We start from the raw sequence: 15,340 nt of genomic DNA, 5'->3' as shown, positions 1-15,340 counted from the left end.
TTCTATGCTTCTGAGGAAGGAAGAGAAGATTTATCTGAAACAGGTGCCTTTATTTGGTCTGCCCCCTCCCCCTCAAAAAAAACAACAACAGTGGAGCTGATTCGCAGGAGAGGCATAGTTCAATGTTGTGGACATCTGAGGCTGCAGAAGACTCTTTGAGGGGTTGGTTTGAGGGGGCTAACGGGCCCACTTGAGTATATAATATTTTCAGTCCTAAAAAGGCAAAATGCCATTGAACTGTGGAGCTGAGAGTCTACATGGTCTGCTGGCTTAGTAGCCAAAGTAAGATAAGACAAGATCTAGATTTTTCGTGTTCCCCTTGGCACAATCCTGCTTGAATTACTACCTTGATTTCACAGGCTGCTGGTTGGTTGGGAGCAAAGCTAGCTGGGGAATTCTGGGAGTTGAAGACCTCCAGGCTTAAAGTTATTGAGGTTGGAGACCCCTGCTCTAAGGTTCCTTCCAGTCCTATAATTCTATGTTCTACAAAGTTATTTCTAGGCCATGGATTACTCAGTCCTTCTGGCTATCTTTGTAGTATTTAACCTAGCCCCCTGGACCTCAAACCAGCCCACTCCAACAGTTTCCCCGTCGTTACCCTTGAATCTTGACTTGTCTGGATGCCCACCAGGTCACTCAAAGGAGAATAGAAGGCAGCAAGGCCCCACAGCGGGAATTCAGCTTTAGAGAAGCCAAGGAATCGGCCCGCGTGGGGCCAATGTTAACAATGGCAATCGGCAGCTTCCTGTCCTGGGCTGCCAGGGCAAATTTGTAAGCTGAGAAGACCTGCCGGAAACAAAACAAACATTCATCAGATGAAGTGAAGCATATGGCTGACATGCTCTCCCTACCTACCTGGGTGCCCTCTGGATGTGCTCACACACGACACCAAGGCTCTGGGCCTGCACAACCTTGGGCCAATAGCGTCTAAGGATTAGGCAGTGTTTTCTCAATCCCGACAACTTTGTGTGGACTTCAAAAATACAATAATAGAATAGCAGAGTTGGAAGGAACCTTGGAGGTCTTCTTGTCTTACCCCCTGCCTAGGCAGGAAACCCTATACCATTTCAGACAAATGGCTATCCAGATCCTCTTAAACACTTCCAGTGTTGGGGCATTCACAACTTCTGGAGGCAAGTTGCTCCACTGGTTAATTTCTCTCACTATCAGGAAATTTCTCCTCAGTTCTAAGTTGCTTCTCTGCTTGATTAGTTTCCACCCATTGCTTCTTGTTCTACCCTCAGGTGCCTTGGAGAATAGTTTGACTCCATTTTCTTCCCTCCCTGAGATATCGGAAGATGCTATCCTGTCTCTCCTAGTCCTTCTTTTCATTAAACAAGACATACCCAGTTCCTGCAACCATTCTTCATATGTTTTAGCCTCCAGTCCCCTAATTATCTTTGTTGCTCTTCTCTGCACTCTTTCTAGAGTCTCCACATTTTTTTTACAAGGTGGAGACCAAAACTGAATGCAGTATTCCAAGTGTGGCCTTACCAAGGCCTTATAAAGTGGTATTAACACTTCATGTGATCTTGATTCTATCCCCCTGTTTATACAGCCTAGAAGTGTGTTGGTTTTTTTGGCAGCTGCTGCACACGGCTGACTCATATTTAAATGGTTGTCCACTAGGACTCCAAGATCCCTTTCACAGTTACTACTATTGAGCAAGGTACCACCTATACTGTCCCTGTGCAGACCTTGAAAAAAGTCTTCTGCAGTCACGACATAAGCCTGACTGAAAATCAGTCTTAGGCTTATGTCAGATGCTCCATCTTTTCTATCCTGCTCTACGTAGTGGAGAGTTGGTCTCAGACAGAAAGCCACTTGAAAAGATTAGAACTGGGATGGCGAACCTATGGCACGCGTGCCACAAGTAGCACATGGAGCCATATTTGCCAGCATTGCAGCCCTCAGCTTCGGCGCATGCTGATTTTTGGCCTTCCGGAGGGTTGGGGGAGGCCATTTTCGCCCTCCCCAGGCTTCAGGGAAGCCTCGGAAGCCTGAAGAGGGTGAAAACTCCCCCCTCCTGCATGTGGGGGAGGGGAGAATCATGCACGTATGCGCAAGGGGTCACACGTGCATGCACAGGTGGTGGACACACAATTTTGGCACACCTTTAGAAAAAGGTTAGCCATCACTAGACTAGAAGCATTGTGAAAGAATTGTGGATTTACAGGAAGCTGGGTTGACAAAATCAGAAATGAGGTGGTGATAAGCCGGCTGGGAAAGCCAAGGGAAATCATCAAAACCATTAAAAAATGAATGTTAGAATATTTTGGGCATGGGATGCGACACCTGGAAAAATATGGCATCCTTCCCTTAATCCTCCAGGGAAAGATTGAAGGCAAATGAGGTCCAGGCAGAAGAAGAAGATCGTGGCTTCAAAATATAAGGGAGCAGTTTGGACAAAGCTCCGCAGCACTTTTTTGTGTGGCTTTGATAAAAACAGGATTGCCAAACTGATCACCAATGTCCGTAGACGGATATGGCACAAGAAGAAGGACTTCAACTCGCAGAATCCTCCAGCCAGGCATGCTGGCAGAGAGATTCTGGGAGTTGAGGTCCATACACCTTAAATGTTGCTGAGATTGAGAAAACACTGAACATTGTTAAACAGGAAGACTTGGGGTGCGTGTGAGGGTGTGCAACATGGAGACCTGGAAGATGGTGTTCCAAGTAAACAAAGTAGTTTACTACTTCATTTGTAGAGCAATCTGCAGATGGGCTAAGCCACGTTTTTACTGAGTAACATTAAAAGTTACTCAAGTAAGACCATGAAATTCCATCAAGGATTAGCCTGGACCCAGTTTTCTCATAGCTTGTCATGCCTAGTGAGGAGCTCTGGCAGAAAAGAGGCACAGGTGCCCCTCTCCCTTCTCCCCACGGGGTCTAATGTTGCCTGGTAGCCACTAAGAGCCAGCAAGGTCCAGGGTGGGTGGGGTTTAAGGATGTTATAGCAGGAAGTGGGGGATTATAGAGACAGAAACGGTCACCAATGCACCAGGGTTAGGACGATTTGGGAAACATGTTAAGAAGACCCATTATAATGCTCGGAACCAGGACTGTATTCCTGCGACATTGCCTTAGCACCAGAGGTGGGTTTGCACCTATTCGGTAGAACCGGTTCGTCAAATCTACCGAACTGGTTATGAGAGGTTCCACCAGTGGATCCAGAAAGCAGGCCACACCTACACAAGAGCTTCCAAATTTTTTTGAAACCCACCACTGGTCCTTGGATATGATTATTCTACACTATCATGCTCATATTTATAAAACTCAGTGCCTCTGTGAAAGGTAAGGATGACTACTGCGGTTGTGATGCAATCAGAACATTGCGTGTGTTGAAGTTGTTTTAACGCAAACCAAAGATGCCTTTTAAAAAACAAGTGTACATCCTATTCTTATGCATGCCAGTGCTGTGTGTGAGGTAATTTAAGGTGGTTCTGACAAGTGTCGTCGGCATCTTCATATCCGGTCACATGGGTGGCAAGCCCCTCCCACAAAGGAGGCCACACCCACAGAGTAGGTTCAAACAATTTTTGAAACCCACCACTGCTTAGCACCCTCAAAGCATCAGATTTCCAAGACAAAGCTCTAGATCAGGAGTCCCAAACTTGGCAACTTTAAGACTTGTGGACTTGTGGAATTCTATGCTGGCTGGAGAATTTTGGGAGTTGAAGTCCACAAGTCTTAAAGTTGCCAAGTTTGAAGACCTCTGCTCTAAATCGATGTCTCCATCAGCTAACCAGGGTGATACAGTCCAGATTTTGGGGAGCCCTCAGCAGCTTCCAAGGCTTTAGTGCAGAAAAAACAATTGCTACCAACCTGCCTTCCATGGAGCACCTGAAGACTGCACGAGCCAAAAAGAGGGCTGTGAAAATATCTACAGACCCCTCGCATCCTGGACATAAATTGTTTCAACTCTTATCCTCAAAATGACGCCGCAGGGCACTGTACACCAAGACAACTAGACACAACAACAGTTTTTCCCCAAATGCCATCACTCTGCTAAACAACTAATTCCCACAACACTGTCAAACTATTTACTAAGACTGTATTACTATTATTTATGACTATAATCTTGTTGCTTGTATCTTTTATGATTTATATTGTTTTATTTAGTTTCCTAGTATGATTTGATTGCTTATTTAGTATCCTATGACTATCAACAAGTGTTGTATCTTATGATTCTTGATAAATGTATTTTTAATGTACCTTGAGAGGTTATGCACCGAAGATGAATTCCTTGTGTGTCCAATACACTTGGCTAATAAAGAATTGTATTCTAATTCTATTCTCATTTCATTCTCTGTTCTATCCTATCCTATCCCATTCCATATGCTATTCTATTCTATTCCTATTCCATTTCTACACTACGCTTCTCTACTCTATTCTACAACACATCATCCATACCCAGAAGGTATAGATGATCCTTGGAGAAGGCCGAGGCAGCCTGCAGGCTGAGACCCCCCTTGCCGGGCACCTCAGAGGCAGATTCGAACACATACCTGCAAGGAAGAACCGGCCACGAGGATCGCATCGGACTCCTCAAGGCGCTGGTACACAAAGTCCACTTTCTCCTTGCACACGTTGTCCCCAAAGAAAACCACATCTGGCTTGAGGACCCCACCACATTTGCTGCATGATGGGACATGGAAATGGCGGACCTGCTCTTCTGGCAGAAAGACATCTCCATCAGGAGCCACACCATGAGACTCAGCAGTCCACGTGGGGTTCAAGGCCTCAAAATGTTCCTGGAGATGCTCGCGGGAGACCTGGGCCCCACAGCTGAGGCACACGACCCTGTGGAGAAAGAGGCTTTCAGGACCCACTGGAGAGATGGATTTCTAAGCTCGGGGAGAAGGAAGGGACTATCCCACGATTCCTAGTTAAATCCCATCCCACCTCCATTAGAGAATAAGAAAATAAAATAAGAAAATAGAAAAGTAGTTGAGGTCAATGCTTCAGGTTTGAGATTAGATTAACAGAGTTGGAAGGGACCTTGGAGGTCATCAAGTCCAACCCCCCAGCCAAGCAGGAGACCCTACCCCAATTCTGACAGATGACAATCTAGTCTCTTCTTGAAAGCTTCCAGGGATGAAGCTCCTACAACTTCTGAAGGCAACCTCTGTTCCATTGGTTGGATGTTCTCATTGTCAGAAAATTTCTCCTTTCTAGTTCACTTTCCATTCATTATTCCTTGTCTGGCCTTCAGGTGCTTTGGAGAATAGCATGAGTCCCTCCTCTCTGTGGCAGCCCCTCAAATATTGAAACACTGGTATCATGTCTCCCCTGGTCCTTTTCTTCAGTAGACTAGCCATGTCCGGTTCATGCAACCATTCATCATATGTTTGAGCCTCCAGTCCCCTCATCACCCTGGTTGCTCTTCTCTGCTCTCTTTCTAGAGACTTAACCATTTTTTATAGTGTGGTAACCAAAACTGGATGCGGTACTCTAGGTGTGACCTTACTAAGGCTTTATAGAGTGGTATTAAGACCTCCCTCGATCTTGATTGTATCCCTCTGCTAATGCAATTTAGGATTGCATTGGCTTTTTTGACTGCTGCTGCACACTGCTGGCTCCTATTTAGCTGGTCCACTAATTTAGCTGGTCCACTAAGAGTCAAAGATCCCTCTCACAGTGTCTGCTATTAAGCCTGGTTTCACCAAGTCTATATTTGTACTTTTGGTTTTTCTTGCCTAAATGTAAGACTTTATTTTTGTCTGAGAGATTTGGCCCAGACAAAAGGATATTATTCTTGTTTTCCCCTGCTGTGAACACTTCCTGGGAATAACATGCCAGGGGGAGGTGGGTGGTGTCAGCATTGTCTGGCTCCCCCAGGCAGCAAAAGGCTTAAGGCTCTCCCAGGGAGGGACACGATCAGACACCCGCAGCCCTCTGGCATCTGCACAGAAGGCACCTTTTGCAGGAGCACCAAAAGGTTGCCTGCTGCCTTGCTACCGGATTCTGTTCAACTTGGTTGTTGTTGTTAGTTGTAAAGTTGTGTCCGACCCATCGCAACCCCATGGACAACGTTCCTCCAGGCCTTCCTGTCCTCTCCCATCCTCTGGAGTCCATTAAAGCTCACACCAACTGCTTCAGTGACTCCATCCAGCCACCTCCTTCTCTGTCGTCTCCTTCTTCTTCTTTTGCCCTCCATCGTTCCCAGCATGAGGCTTTTCTCCAATGAGTCCTTCCTTCTCATTAGGTGGCCAAAGTATTTGAGTTTCCTCTTCAGGATCTGGCCTTCTAAAGAGCAGTCAGGATTGATCTCCTCTAGGACTGGCAGGTTGGATGGCCTTGCAGTCCAAGGGACTCACAGGAGTCTTTTCCAGCACCAGAGTTCAAAGGCTTCCATTCTTTCGTGCTCAGCCTTCCTTATGGTATTTCTTATGGTATTATTTCAACTTGGTAGTCTAGCTGAAATTTCTCAGATTTACTCCTGGTCTCCCTCTAACTCACAATCTAACCCTCACTTAGTTTTCAAGCCCAGAGAAGGTCAGCCGGAAACTGTTATCTATTGAGTGAATATGAAGGAACGGGGTAGATGTCACACATAAACCTCAAAATAAAAAAGCTTTATGATTGATGATGGTTCCCACAACACCTTAGGTCTGGAGCACCCAACTTCCATTAGCTCAAAGATCTGGTGGAATCCCAAGGCCCACACTTGCAAAGGACCGGAGACAGGAGGTACTTGGGGGGGGGGACACCTCCCAATGCGTGCAAGCCTTTGACCCAGATCCTTTAAGGGCTGGAGAAAGAAGGTCAGTATCTCTGCTTTGCAGACCATAATTTAGTTGGGCCCAGCCTTCCTATTATTCATAAATCTTGATGTACTAGCTACAAAAAGAGGCTGGATTCACATCATTTGCAAGGCTGAATTTGAGCCAAATCAACATAATTGTGTGTATAAAGGTGAAGGCAAAGGTTCCCCTTGTGCTAGTTGCTCCCCACTGTAGGGGGCGGTGCTCATCTCCGTTTCAAAGCCAAAGAGTCAGCACTGTCCCAAGACGCCACTGTGGCTATGTGGCCGGCCTGACTAACGCTGTTCCCTTCCCACCAAAGGTAGTTCCTACTTTTCTACTTGCATTTTCAAACTGCTGAACTGCCAAACTTTCTGATTGACAAGCCTGGTGTCTTAGCCACTGAGCTACTGCGCCCCATATTGTGTGTATCAGGGGTGGGTTTCTCGCCCCGTTCCAACCGGTTTGGTTGGAACGGGGCCGGCGGTGTCCTCGTGCGCGTGTGCGGCGCACGCATGCGTACTAGCATCTGTGTGATGCTCCAGCTGCTCCTGGAGGATCGTGCAGGTGCTGTATGTGTCCTGCACATGCGTGGAAGCGCAGAACTCGTCAAAACCGAGTAAGGAGCGTGGGCGGGTGGGTGAGCCCTTCGCCGTTCCCAGAAGTTACTTACTTCCGGGTTCGCCGACCAACCGGTTCGCAGGGACCGCCGTGAACCGGTTGAAACCCACCCCTGGTGTGTATACTAGATGCCAAGTCTTCCTTCTTAGATGAGACGTGAGCATTGCAGCAGATGCCAGGTCAAAGGTGTCCCCTCAATCATTCCTTTTCCATAGCTGGACCACTCTAGGTCTTGCTGCTCAAAATACATTTAACAGCCTATTCTTATTTGATGGGGGCTGTTCCGGAGCCTTCTGGAGAAAGGCCTCTGCCATCATCCCTGGCTAGCAACCATGGAAGCCCCTCTCTGCTGCGTCTGGAGGAGAGCAGGCAGGGATCTAAGCTCTCTAGCCCCCCAGCCCAGTTGCAGATTCATCCCTTGCCTACTGCTGGCCCCACAGCCTCTCCCACAAACCCTGAAGCCCGTTTTCTTCCTGACTTTTGCCGCTTCTTGACTTTGGTGTCTTTTCCGTTATGAGAGTCACAGCCAAAATCCACTCTGTTGAACTCAGGGGAAGACAGAGCAAAGGGACATATACAAATCATCAATGAACGGCTTCTACTCCTACGGCCTTGGCACATACAGATTAACAGAGATGGAAAAGACTTTGTAGGTCATCTAGTCCAACCCCCTGCCCAAACAGGTGGTGATGATGGCTGCCACACGGTTATGCCGTTTTCCCACATTGCAAAGCAGCGCAAAGCATTCTTCTCTGCTTCCTCTTTTTCTAATATTGATAATATTATTCCCAATAGAGTTAAAAGCTCTGCCACCTATGAGCAGAATTAAATTCTCCTTTCGTTTGATTAGTTTTGTATTGCATCACCCCAAAAATGCTCCCGTATACCCTTTTTCTCTTTGGCAAAGGAATCTGTGGGATGAGCAGAACTCGCCTGCTCAGACTGGCAAGATGACGCTTGTTCGTCGCAGACCTGCACACTCCACGGATATTATAATAAATTGCTAGCAGTTGCAGCTACGTGTGGGAGAAGGATCATGTCCTCCATGACCCAGGAAGGCAGCAGGGAGCTCCAACCTCCAGCAGAAAGAATTGGCAGGGGGCTCAGGACGGCAAGCTGCTGCCCACGCCTGCTTTTTCTGGCCTATGGCAGGCAGAAATGCTGAAGAGATGCTCCTGGGCACTCACAACCCACCAAAGATCCACCAGACTCACCCCATTGCTCATCCTAAATGTTGCCACATTTTTTAAGAATTCTCATCATATATATAAAATACAAAGAAGAAAAGACAATAGGAAATTAAGGGAGGGAAAGGGAAGGGGGGAAAGGGGGTGTGAAATACAAGGGGGAAGAGAAAAAGAAAGAAAAGGGGACACTCACTTCCAACACAGTACAAGGTAAACACACTTTTGGCTTTTACACATTAATATATAACTAGCTATTCCTATAACCCCAAATCTTTCTAATCAACAAAAGCATGATCAAAGTTTAATTTTTTTTCTTCCTAAGCACAAATTCCAGGAACGATATCCAAATAAAGAACATATTTTCCTCTTTAAATAATCAGATTAATCATTCCTGCTTTATTTCCCTTGCTATGGAAAAAGTGTGTATTTCCATTTGCAACTAGTAATCTTTCTGAGTTGTCACCATTTTTATTTACAAACTTTATTGTATTCTTTCAAATTCTTTGGCCTTACCTTACTGAAAGAAAGAGAAAAAAGGGGGGCTGGGGAAGCCCCTTCTTTTCTTTCTCATCCTCCTCTTTCCTTCAAAGTACTAAACTTTTTAAAAACTCACAAAAAATCCTTTAAAAAAAAAAAAACTTTCCAATACACCTCATTCTTTGACTTCTTAACATATAGGCTTTAAACTTCAATATTGCATGTAGCTCCCTCCCTCCAAACCACCCTTATAGAGTGGTATTTTTTTATAAAACAAAAATATATATATTCCAAATGCCGCCCCATTTCAAGCAGGGCCCTTCAGAGGCTGTGGTGACTTTCAGCCCAAGGGAAGCCATGCCACCCCCACCCCAACTTCCACCTGCACTCAAACCCAGAGCCCCAGGGCCAGGCCAGTGCAGGCATCAGATGTGCTGGGCACTTGCAACGTCAGGCACCTTCCCTGTCAGGCTTGGCGCCCCCTTCCCCCTTCCCACCTGTGTGTGCAGCCATGCAGCTCAGTCATGCGCCGACTCCCAGCCTTGGCATGGAGGGCATCCACGTTTTGGGTCACCAGCCAGTGCAGCTTCCCCTGCTCTTCCCAGCTGCTCAGAGCCCGATGTGCCATGTTGGGCTGGTGGGAGGAAAACTGGGGCCACCCTACGAAGTTCCTGGCCCAGTACTTCTGCCGGGCTGTGGCGTTGCGGAGAAACTCGACATGCTGGACAGGCCGCCGGTCAGACCGGGCGTAGAGGCCCACGCCTTCGGAACGGTAATCTGGGATGCCAGATTCGGTGGAGATTCCTGCTCCGGTCAAGACAAAGAGCCTCTGGCAGCGTAGAAGAAACATCTGGAGTTTCTCTATTGCTGCAGCGTCTGGAGGAGGGCTGGCTGGAACGAATGCCAGGGAGGGGGCAGCCTGGCCCACGGAGGCATGGGAGGCCCAACGGTGGAGTCGAGGAACCAGCCATTCTTCCCAGCTTTTTAGGACAGGAAGAAACTTCATCTACAGGAAGAAGAGGGAAAAAACAGGTTTCCAAACTATTCAAGGAGACATTGACTTTTTTTTTGACCCATTTTGGTGGGGTAGAAAAACTTCCCTTTTCCTGCTGTCCAGTAGTGAAAGGAAGGCAGAGTTTGAGTAGTTCACAGATTGTGATGAGCCATGGTTAACCAAAGTGTACTTGGATGTCTAGATCTCTCCAAGATATAAACATGGCTTGTGAAACACAACGGTGATGTTTATACAGGGTGCAAAACCACACTGAGGCAAGCACACATCGTGAGCCAGTTTTGTCTCATGGCTACGGCAACAAGGATGAAACCAGGATGAAAACTGGCTGGCTGACTTTGGACCTGTTATTTCGCTCAGCCCAACCCACCTCACAAGGTTGTTAGGGAGAAAATAGGAGGAACATTGGGTAAATTAGTGGCTTTGAGTTATTAATGAACACAATAGCAGGATTCCAGTACTTGAGGGGCTGCCCCAAAGAAGAGAGGGTCAACTTATTCTCCAAAGCATCAGAGGGCAGGTCAAGAAACAATGGATGGAAACTAACTAAAGAGAGACCCTGGAATTAAGGAGAAACTTCCTAATAGGGAGGACAGTTAACCAGTGGAACAGCTTGCCACCAGAAATCATGGGTGCTCCATCATTGGAGGTGTTTAAGAAGAGTTTGGACCAGTGATGGCTAACATCTTTGTTGCCGTGTGCCAAAGGCGCACATGTGCAGGTGCACCCATAATGCAATGTGTGCAGGACCTGTGTGTACCCCACCCCCTCGACATGCACTCCGCCCCATGCACTCCTGCACATGTGTGTGCGATCCCCGTGCATGTGTGCACATCTCCTGCACATGACCTGCGCATGAGTGGCAAGAGATCAAACACCAATTAGCCGGTGGGAAGCACGCACATATGTGTGGTGGAGCTGAGCTGGGGCAACGACGGTCACCAAACGTGGCCACTTTAAGACTTGTGGACTTCAACTCCCAGCAGAAGTGGCCACGTTTGAAGACCTCTGGTCTAGACAGTCACTTATCCGAGATTGTATAGGCTCTCCTGCTTGAGCAGGCGGCTGGACTAGAAGACCTCCACCGTCCCTTCCGGCTCTATTCTATTCTGAAATAACTCCAGAACTACCTGTAATGCTGGCCTGGCTGCTGGCCCATCCCTGGCAGGACTCAGAAAGGAGCCAGCTGGGAGGAAGGTCGCGCTGGCCAGGACAAGGTCAGCCCGGCTCAGAGGTTTCCTCAGCCATTCCCGGGTTTCTGCTGCGATTTTGCAAAGCGAGCCCACCGCCGCTTAGGGAAAGCCGTGCAATGCGCCGGAATCCTTCTGCCCCACTATGACACCCTCTACCCCCGGTGCGCGTGCACGGGCTGCGCGCGACGCCCTGGGGAGCGGGGTGGGTGGCAGGCGCGTGCATACTCCGGCAGGCGCTGCGCAACCCTGCTGGCGGGTTTGGCCCGTTCAGACGACCCACCTCCACCCCCAAAACCCCAACCCGGGCATGCTCACCTCTCCTTCCGCGCCGGGCGCGTGAGCGGCGGCCGCGAGAAGGAGGGCAGCCCGCCGGGATTGGGGGGGGGACCTCGTCCCGGAAAAACTACAGCTCCCACAATCCACCGCTGGAGAGCCGCAGTCCCCCCTCCCTTACACACACAAACACACACGTACCCGGCGTGCCAGCCTGGGCGCTGCGGGTGCTTTGTGAGCTCAGGACCGGCCGGGCGAGGAAGGAGCCTGCCCCGCTCGGTCAGCTGAGCCAGGTGGCGGGGCTCAAGGGCCAGATCGGCTCGTTCAAGCCCTGCCCGCCCGAGCGGGACATTCTGGAAAAGCAGTTGCGGTGAAGCCGAGGGACTGACTGCCAGCCGGTGCGGGGCGATCTCCCAGTTGGAGGCAGTCCCTTTCAGCTCGGCTCCGGGGCAATCCCGGGGTCCTCCCGAGGCCAGGCTCCCCTCCCTCCCCTGCCTCTGGGGGGTTGGGCAGCATCTACAGGGCCAATGGGAAGGGGGGGCGTTTGCTCCCGAGGAGATTTCGTGGTTTCCTAAAAGTTGGTAAACAGGGTTAGGCTTGGAAGGGACCTTGGAGGTCATCTAGCCCAACCCCCTGCTCAGGGCAAGAGACCTGTATTATGGATTCGAACGGCTGAACTGTCGACTTTTCTGATCGACAAGCTCAGTGTCTTAGCCACTGAGCTATCTAAAAGGGCCCGTTATCTGCCTCCCCCCACCTCTTTTCAGGGGTTTTGTCACATTTCTGAAGATTCTGACCAGAGTTTATTCTCCTGCTGGATCTTCCTGGGGGGAGGGGGCAGTGAGGATGGCATCGCCCAGGGCTTCAAGATCTGTTGCAACCCAGGAGGGTGGGCAATAGGCAAGCTAGCTCCCCCACCCTTCCCAGTTGCAAGTACTTCAATGGCTTGAGCTCTGGAAACTAGCACTGACCGCCTGATGTGTTGTCCTACAATTCTCATTATCCTGAGCCAGCATTGGGCTGTTAGTCTAGGAAATAGAGCTGCCTTAATACTAGATCAGTCAAGCTTAGCTTGAATCAGAATGGGAAGGGATCCTAGAGGTCATTCAGCCCAACCCACTGCTCAGTGCAGGAATCCAAATGCAAAGTGCCACTGACAGATGGCTCTCAGCAAGGTACCCCAGAAAGAATTTGGAGAAGGGGAGCCATCCCTTCCCTGGCTCAGTGGGCTTTGTGGGTAAATTGGGGGACTTTTCCTGACACTGAACTAAGTTTTTTCTTCTGTTGTTTGAAGGCATGTTCCCATTTTCTGGGATCAGAAAACAGGTCTAGTTAAAAGATGTATTTATTTAGTGCAGAGGGCCCTCGTACCCCCCCCCCAGAGGCAGCCCACTCTATATGGGGCAGCTTCCAACTCTCTGGTCTTCTCCCCACCCCCTTGATTTTTTCTGAGCCTTTCAAAGTGACTCACAAGGGAGCCTGAATAATGCAGAATGTAGTAGGACTATTGTAAATTGTTGCTTGTTAAATAAACCACAATGAAACAGAGATGAATAAACGTGGTCCTGGTAGTGGGGGAGGGAGGAGGCTTGAGGGCCACAAAGTACACTCACATTGTACACATTGTACCTGTCAGCAGAGGGCTCTCTCTCTCTCTCTCTCTCTCTCTCTCTCTCTCTCTCTCTCTCTCTCTCTCTCCCTCCCTCCCTCCCTCTCTCTCTCTCTCTCTGTGTGTGAGAGAGAGAGATTGAGCTATTGCTTTTTTTTAAAAAAATCTGTTTTAGAACTAACACTTTTCATAGGCTTCCCATGTGCAAATGGCAGCAAAATTTGTATTCAGGTTTTAGCAATGCTAATCTGTGTGGGCTCCAAGAACTTGGGGGGAGAATTTAATCCTCCCTGGCATTGCACACACACACCCCCAAGCAAAGCGAACTGCGATCTACCTACCCCTCCCCTCAAGGAATCCAAACTCGGCTACAATATTCACATTTGTATTCTAGAAAAGTTGAGCAATTGTGCTCCTTTAGTGGCTCTTGCCTGCCTGCCTTGAGGGTGCCCTATCCAGGTGGCAATCACCAGGGCTTCAGGAGCTCCCCAGAGACAACCTGGGAAGCTCCAGAGTGAAGAATGAAGGCTTGCTGCGCGCGCGCACACACACACACACACACACCGAAAAGTTGAAAAGCCCTGAAAGTTAGGAATGAGCCGGTTGGGGGGGGGGGGGCGAAGAGCAACTCTTCGTTCCTCCTTGCGAGTCTCCCGCGGTCGCCTCTGCCTGGCAGCGAGCTCAGCTCTCGCCTTGCCTTTCTCCCGGCTCCTGAAAGCCCCCGGGCTTAGATGCCCATTTGGGGGGGGGGGGTGCATTGAACACGGAGCGGGCAGATCCTGCAGTCATTCACCTGCGCTGGGCGAGGGGGGAGAGAAGCACAGCAGCCCCCACCGCCTTCTGGCTCGGGACTCCAAGCGGCGGCACCAGGTCAAAAAGCCCAAAGGCGGAATTTATTGCCAGGGGGCCGTGGGGGGGGGCTGCTTTTGCGCCACGCAGAATTCGGGGTGGGAGAAGGGCCCGCACGGGCTCCACGCGGAGTTTGGCGTGTATGTGCAAAGCGGCCGGGCATAGCGCAGAAACCAACCCAGGGGTGCCCCCCGCCCAAGCGGGAGGCAGGGGGCCAGTGCGGACCCCCGATCTGGTCCCAGCAGCCGTCCGTTGCGGAGGAGCGCGGGGCGGGGGCGGGGGCGGCGCCAGGCAGGTGCGTCGGGAAGTGGCCGGCCGGCAAGGCAGAAGCCGCGGCGTCGCCGAGCCCGAAGTTTGGGGGCTGCTGGGCAGCCCGGAGCGGAGAGGGGCGGGGGCACCGGAAGGAGGCCCTGAGCTGCTGCCCAAGAAGCCTTCCCGGCCGCCGCCGCCGGCCCCGGGACCCCGCCGGACAGCCGCTCCGGAGCTGCGGCTCTTCCTCTGGCTCGGTAAGAAACGGGAGGGGGGGGGGCGCCTGGTCCTTGGCGTTTCCTCCAGCCCGCCCGGTGCAATTGCAGCCCTGCGGAACAGAGCCGCTGCTGGCATCTGCGGAGGGATCCGAAGAAGCTTGTCCAGCGCTGCAGATGCTCTCCGGGGCTGCAGTGCCCCCCCATCCCACCCCGGGCTCCATCCTGCCAGCTGCTCTGCCCAAGAGTTGCGTTCCCCACGAAGCCCCCTTCGTTCTTCTCCCTACCCCCCACCCCGCTCCCCTCGGCTCTTTCGGTGCGGCTTGGCTTGGGGGGGGGGAGTGACTGAATAGCGCTCCCCCCCCCGAGGAAGTGACTGCAGGGGGGGCAAAGTTGCGTGTGGGAGGGGCGGGGAGGAAGTGGTTTTTTTCAAATCCCCCCCCCCTCCTCCTGGCCCGTCCTGACGATTGCGAACGCACCGCGCGTCCTGCGGGCAGCCTCAGAACCGGCCGCTCCTGTTAAGGGCCGCCGGTGCCCACCTGGGCATCTCAGCCCCACGCGCGTACCTGGCAGCCTGGAAGCCCCTTCTTGTGCAGGAGAAAGGCAGAATTTCTGGCTCTTTAAAAATGGGGTAATCCTTTCCTCCCCTCGGCTCGTTGGAGAAATGAGGCAATCCTTGGAGAGAGAGAAAATTGGGGGGGGGAGCAGTTCAGGCCCTGAGTTCAGATTCTGTGCCACCAGCAGCAGGCACTCAGGAAAGCCTCTTCTGGTCCTATCAAAAGTTATCAAAATAGAAATATATTGTACAGCCTGTTTACAGATCCTGGGAATTCTGTCGGGTGATCCCAGGGCTTTCCTGGAGGAAAACAGTTTTAAACGTTAAGCTCTGGTTTTTTTCTGGGGTCCTCT

General features: G+C 50.5%; 2 protein-coding genes across 8 annotated transcripts in view; one reads left to right on the top strand and one right to left on the bottom strand.

Annotated features, from left to right (window-relative positions):
- Positions 1 to 29: 29 nt before the first annotated feature.
- SIRT4 (sirtuin 4) lies at positions 30 to 15,077 on the bottom strand. Of its 5 annotated transcripts, XM_087705857.1 has the most exons (5): positions 11,552 to 11,610; positions 9,529 to 10,037; positions 4,509 to 4,803; positions 599 to 786; positions 30 to 213 (listed from the first exon to the last, which is right to left on the bottom strand). In XM_087705857.1, the coding sequence occupies exons 2-4, from the start codon at positions 10,035 to 10,037 to the stop codon at positions 637 to 639; spliced, it is 954 nt and encodes a 317-aa protein (XP_087561983.1). In that variant the 5' UTR covers positions 11,552 to 11,610; the 3' UTR covers positions 30 to 213; positions 599 to 636. The 5 variants fall into 5 exon arrangements, with proteins under 5 accessions (XP_087561983.1, XP_087561982.1, XP_087561981.1 ...); XM_087705856.1 differs by lacking the exon at positions 11,552 to 11,610 and adding an exon at positions 14,998 to 15,077 and having other exon boundaries at positions 30 to 786; XM_087705855.1 differs by lacking the exon at positions 11,552 to 11,610 and adding an exon at positions 11,711 to 11,806 and having other exon boundaries at positions 30 to 786.
- Positions 14,276 to 15,340, top strand: part of AIFM3 (AIF family member 3) — a 62,943-nt gene continuing 61,878 nt past the window's right edge. For all 3 annotated transcript variants that reach the window (XR_015695538.1, XM_087705853.1, XM_087705852.1), the window contains exon 1: positions 14,276 to 14,473. The gene's annotated coding sequence lies outside the window, so the exon portion shown is untranslated. The remainder of the gene's footprint in view (positions 14,474 to 15,340) is intronic.

The sequence above is a fragment of the Thamnophis sirtalis genome, unplaced genomic scaffold (genome assembly GCF_051295495.1).
Source record: "Thamnophis sirtalis isolate CommonGarterSnake01/CBP01778 unplaced genomic scaffold, rThaSir2_p1.2 scaffold_2, whole genome shotgun sequence".
NCBI lineage: Eukaryota > Metazoa > Chordata > Lepidosauria > Squamata > Natricidae > Thamnophis > Thamnophis sirtalis.
This window is presented reverse-complemented; position numbering and strand designations above follow the sequence as displayed.

What these genes read in the sequence shown, in the direction of transcription:
- SIRT4 (XM_087705856.1), bottom strand. Translation starts at nt 10,037, where the DNA reads ATGAAGTTTCTTCCTGTCCTAAAAAGCTGGGAAGAATGGCTGGTTCCT. An exon ending in CTGCATGGCTGCACACACAG is followed by an intron (nt 4,804 to 9,528) that starts GTGGGAAGGGGG and finishes CTTTCTCCACAG; the next exon opens with GGTCGTGTGCCTCAGCTGTG. An exon ending in TGGCCGGTTCTTCCTTGCAG is followed by an intron (nt 787 to 4,508) that starts GTATGTGTTCGA and finishes TGTTTCCGGCAG; the next exon opens with GTCTTCTCAGCTTACAAATT.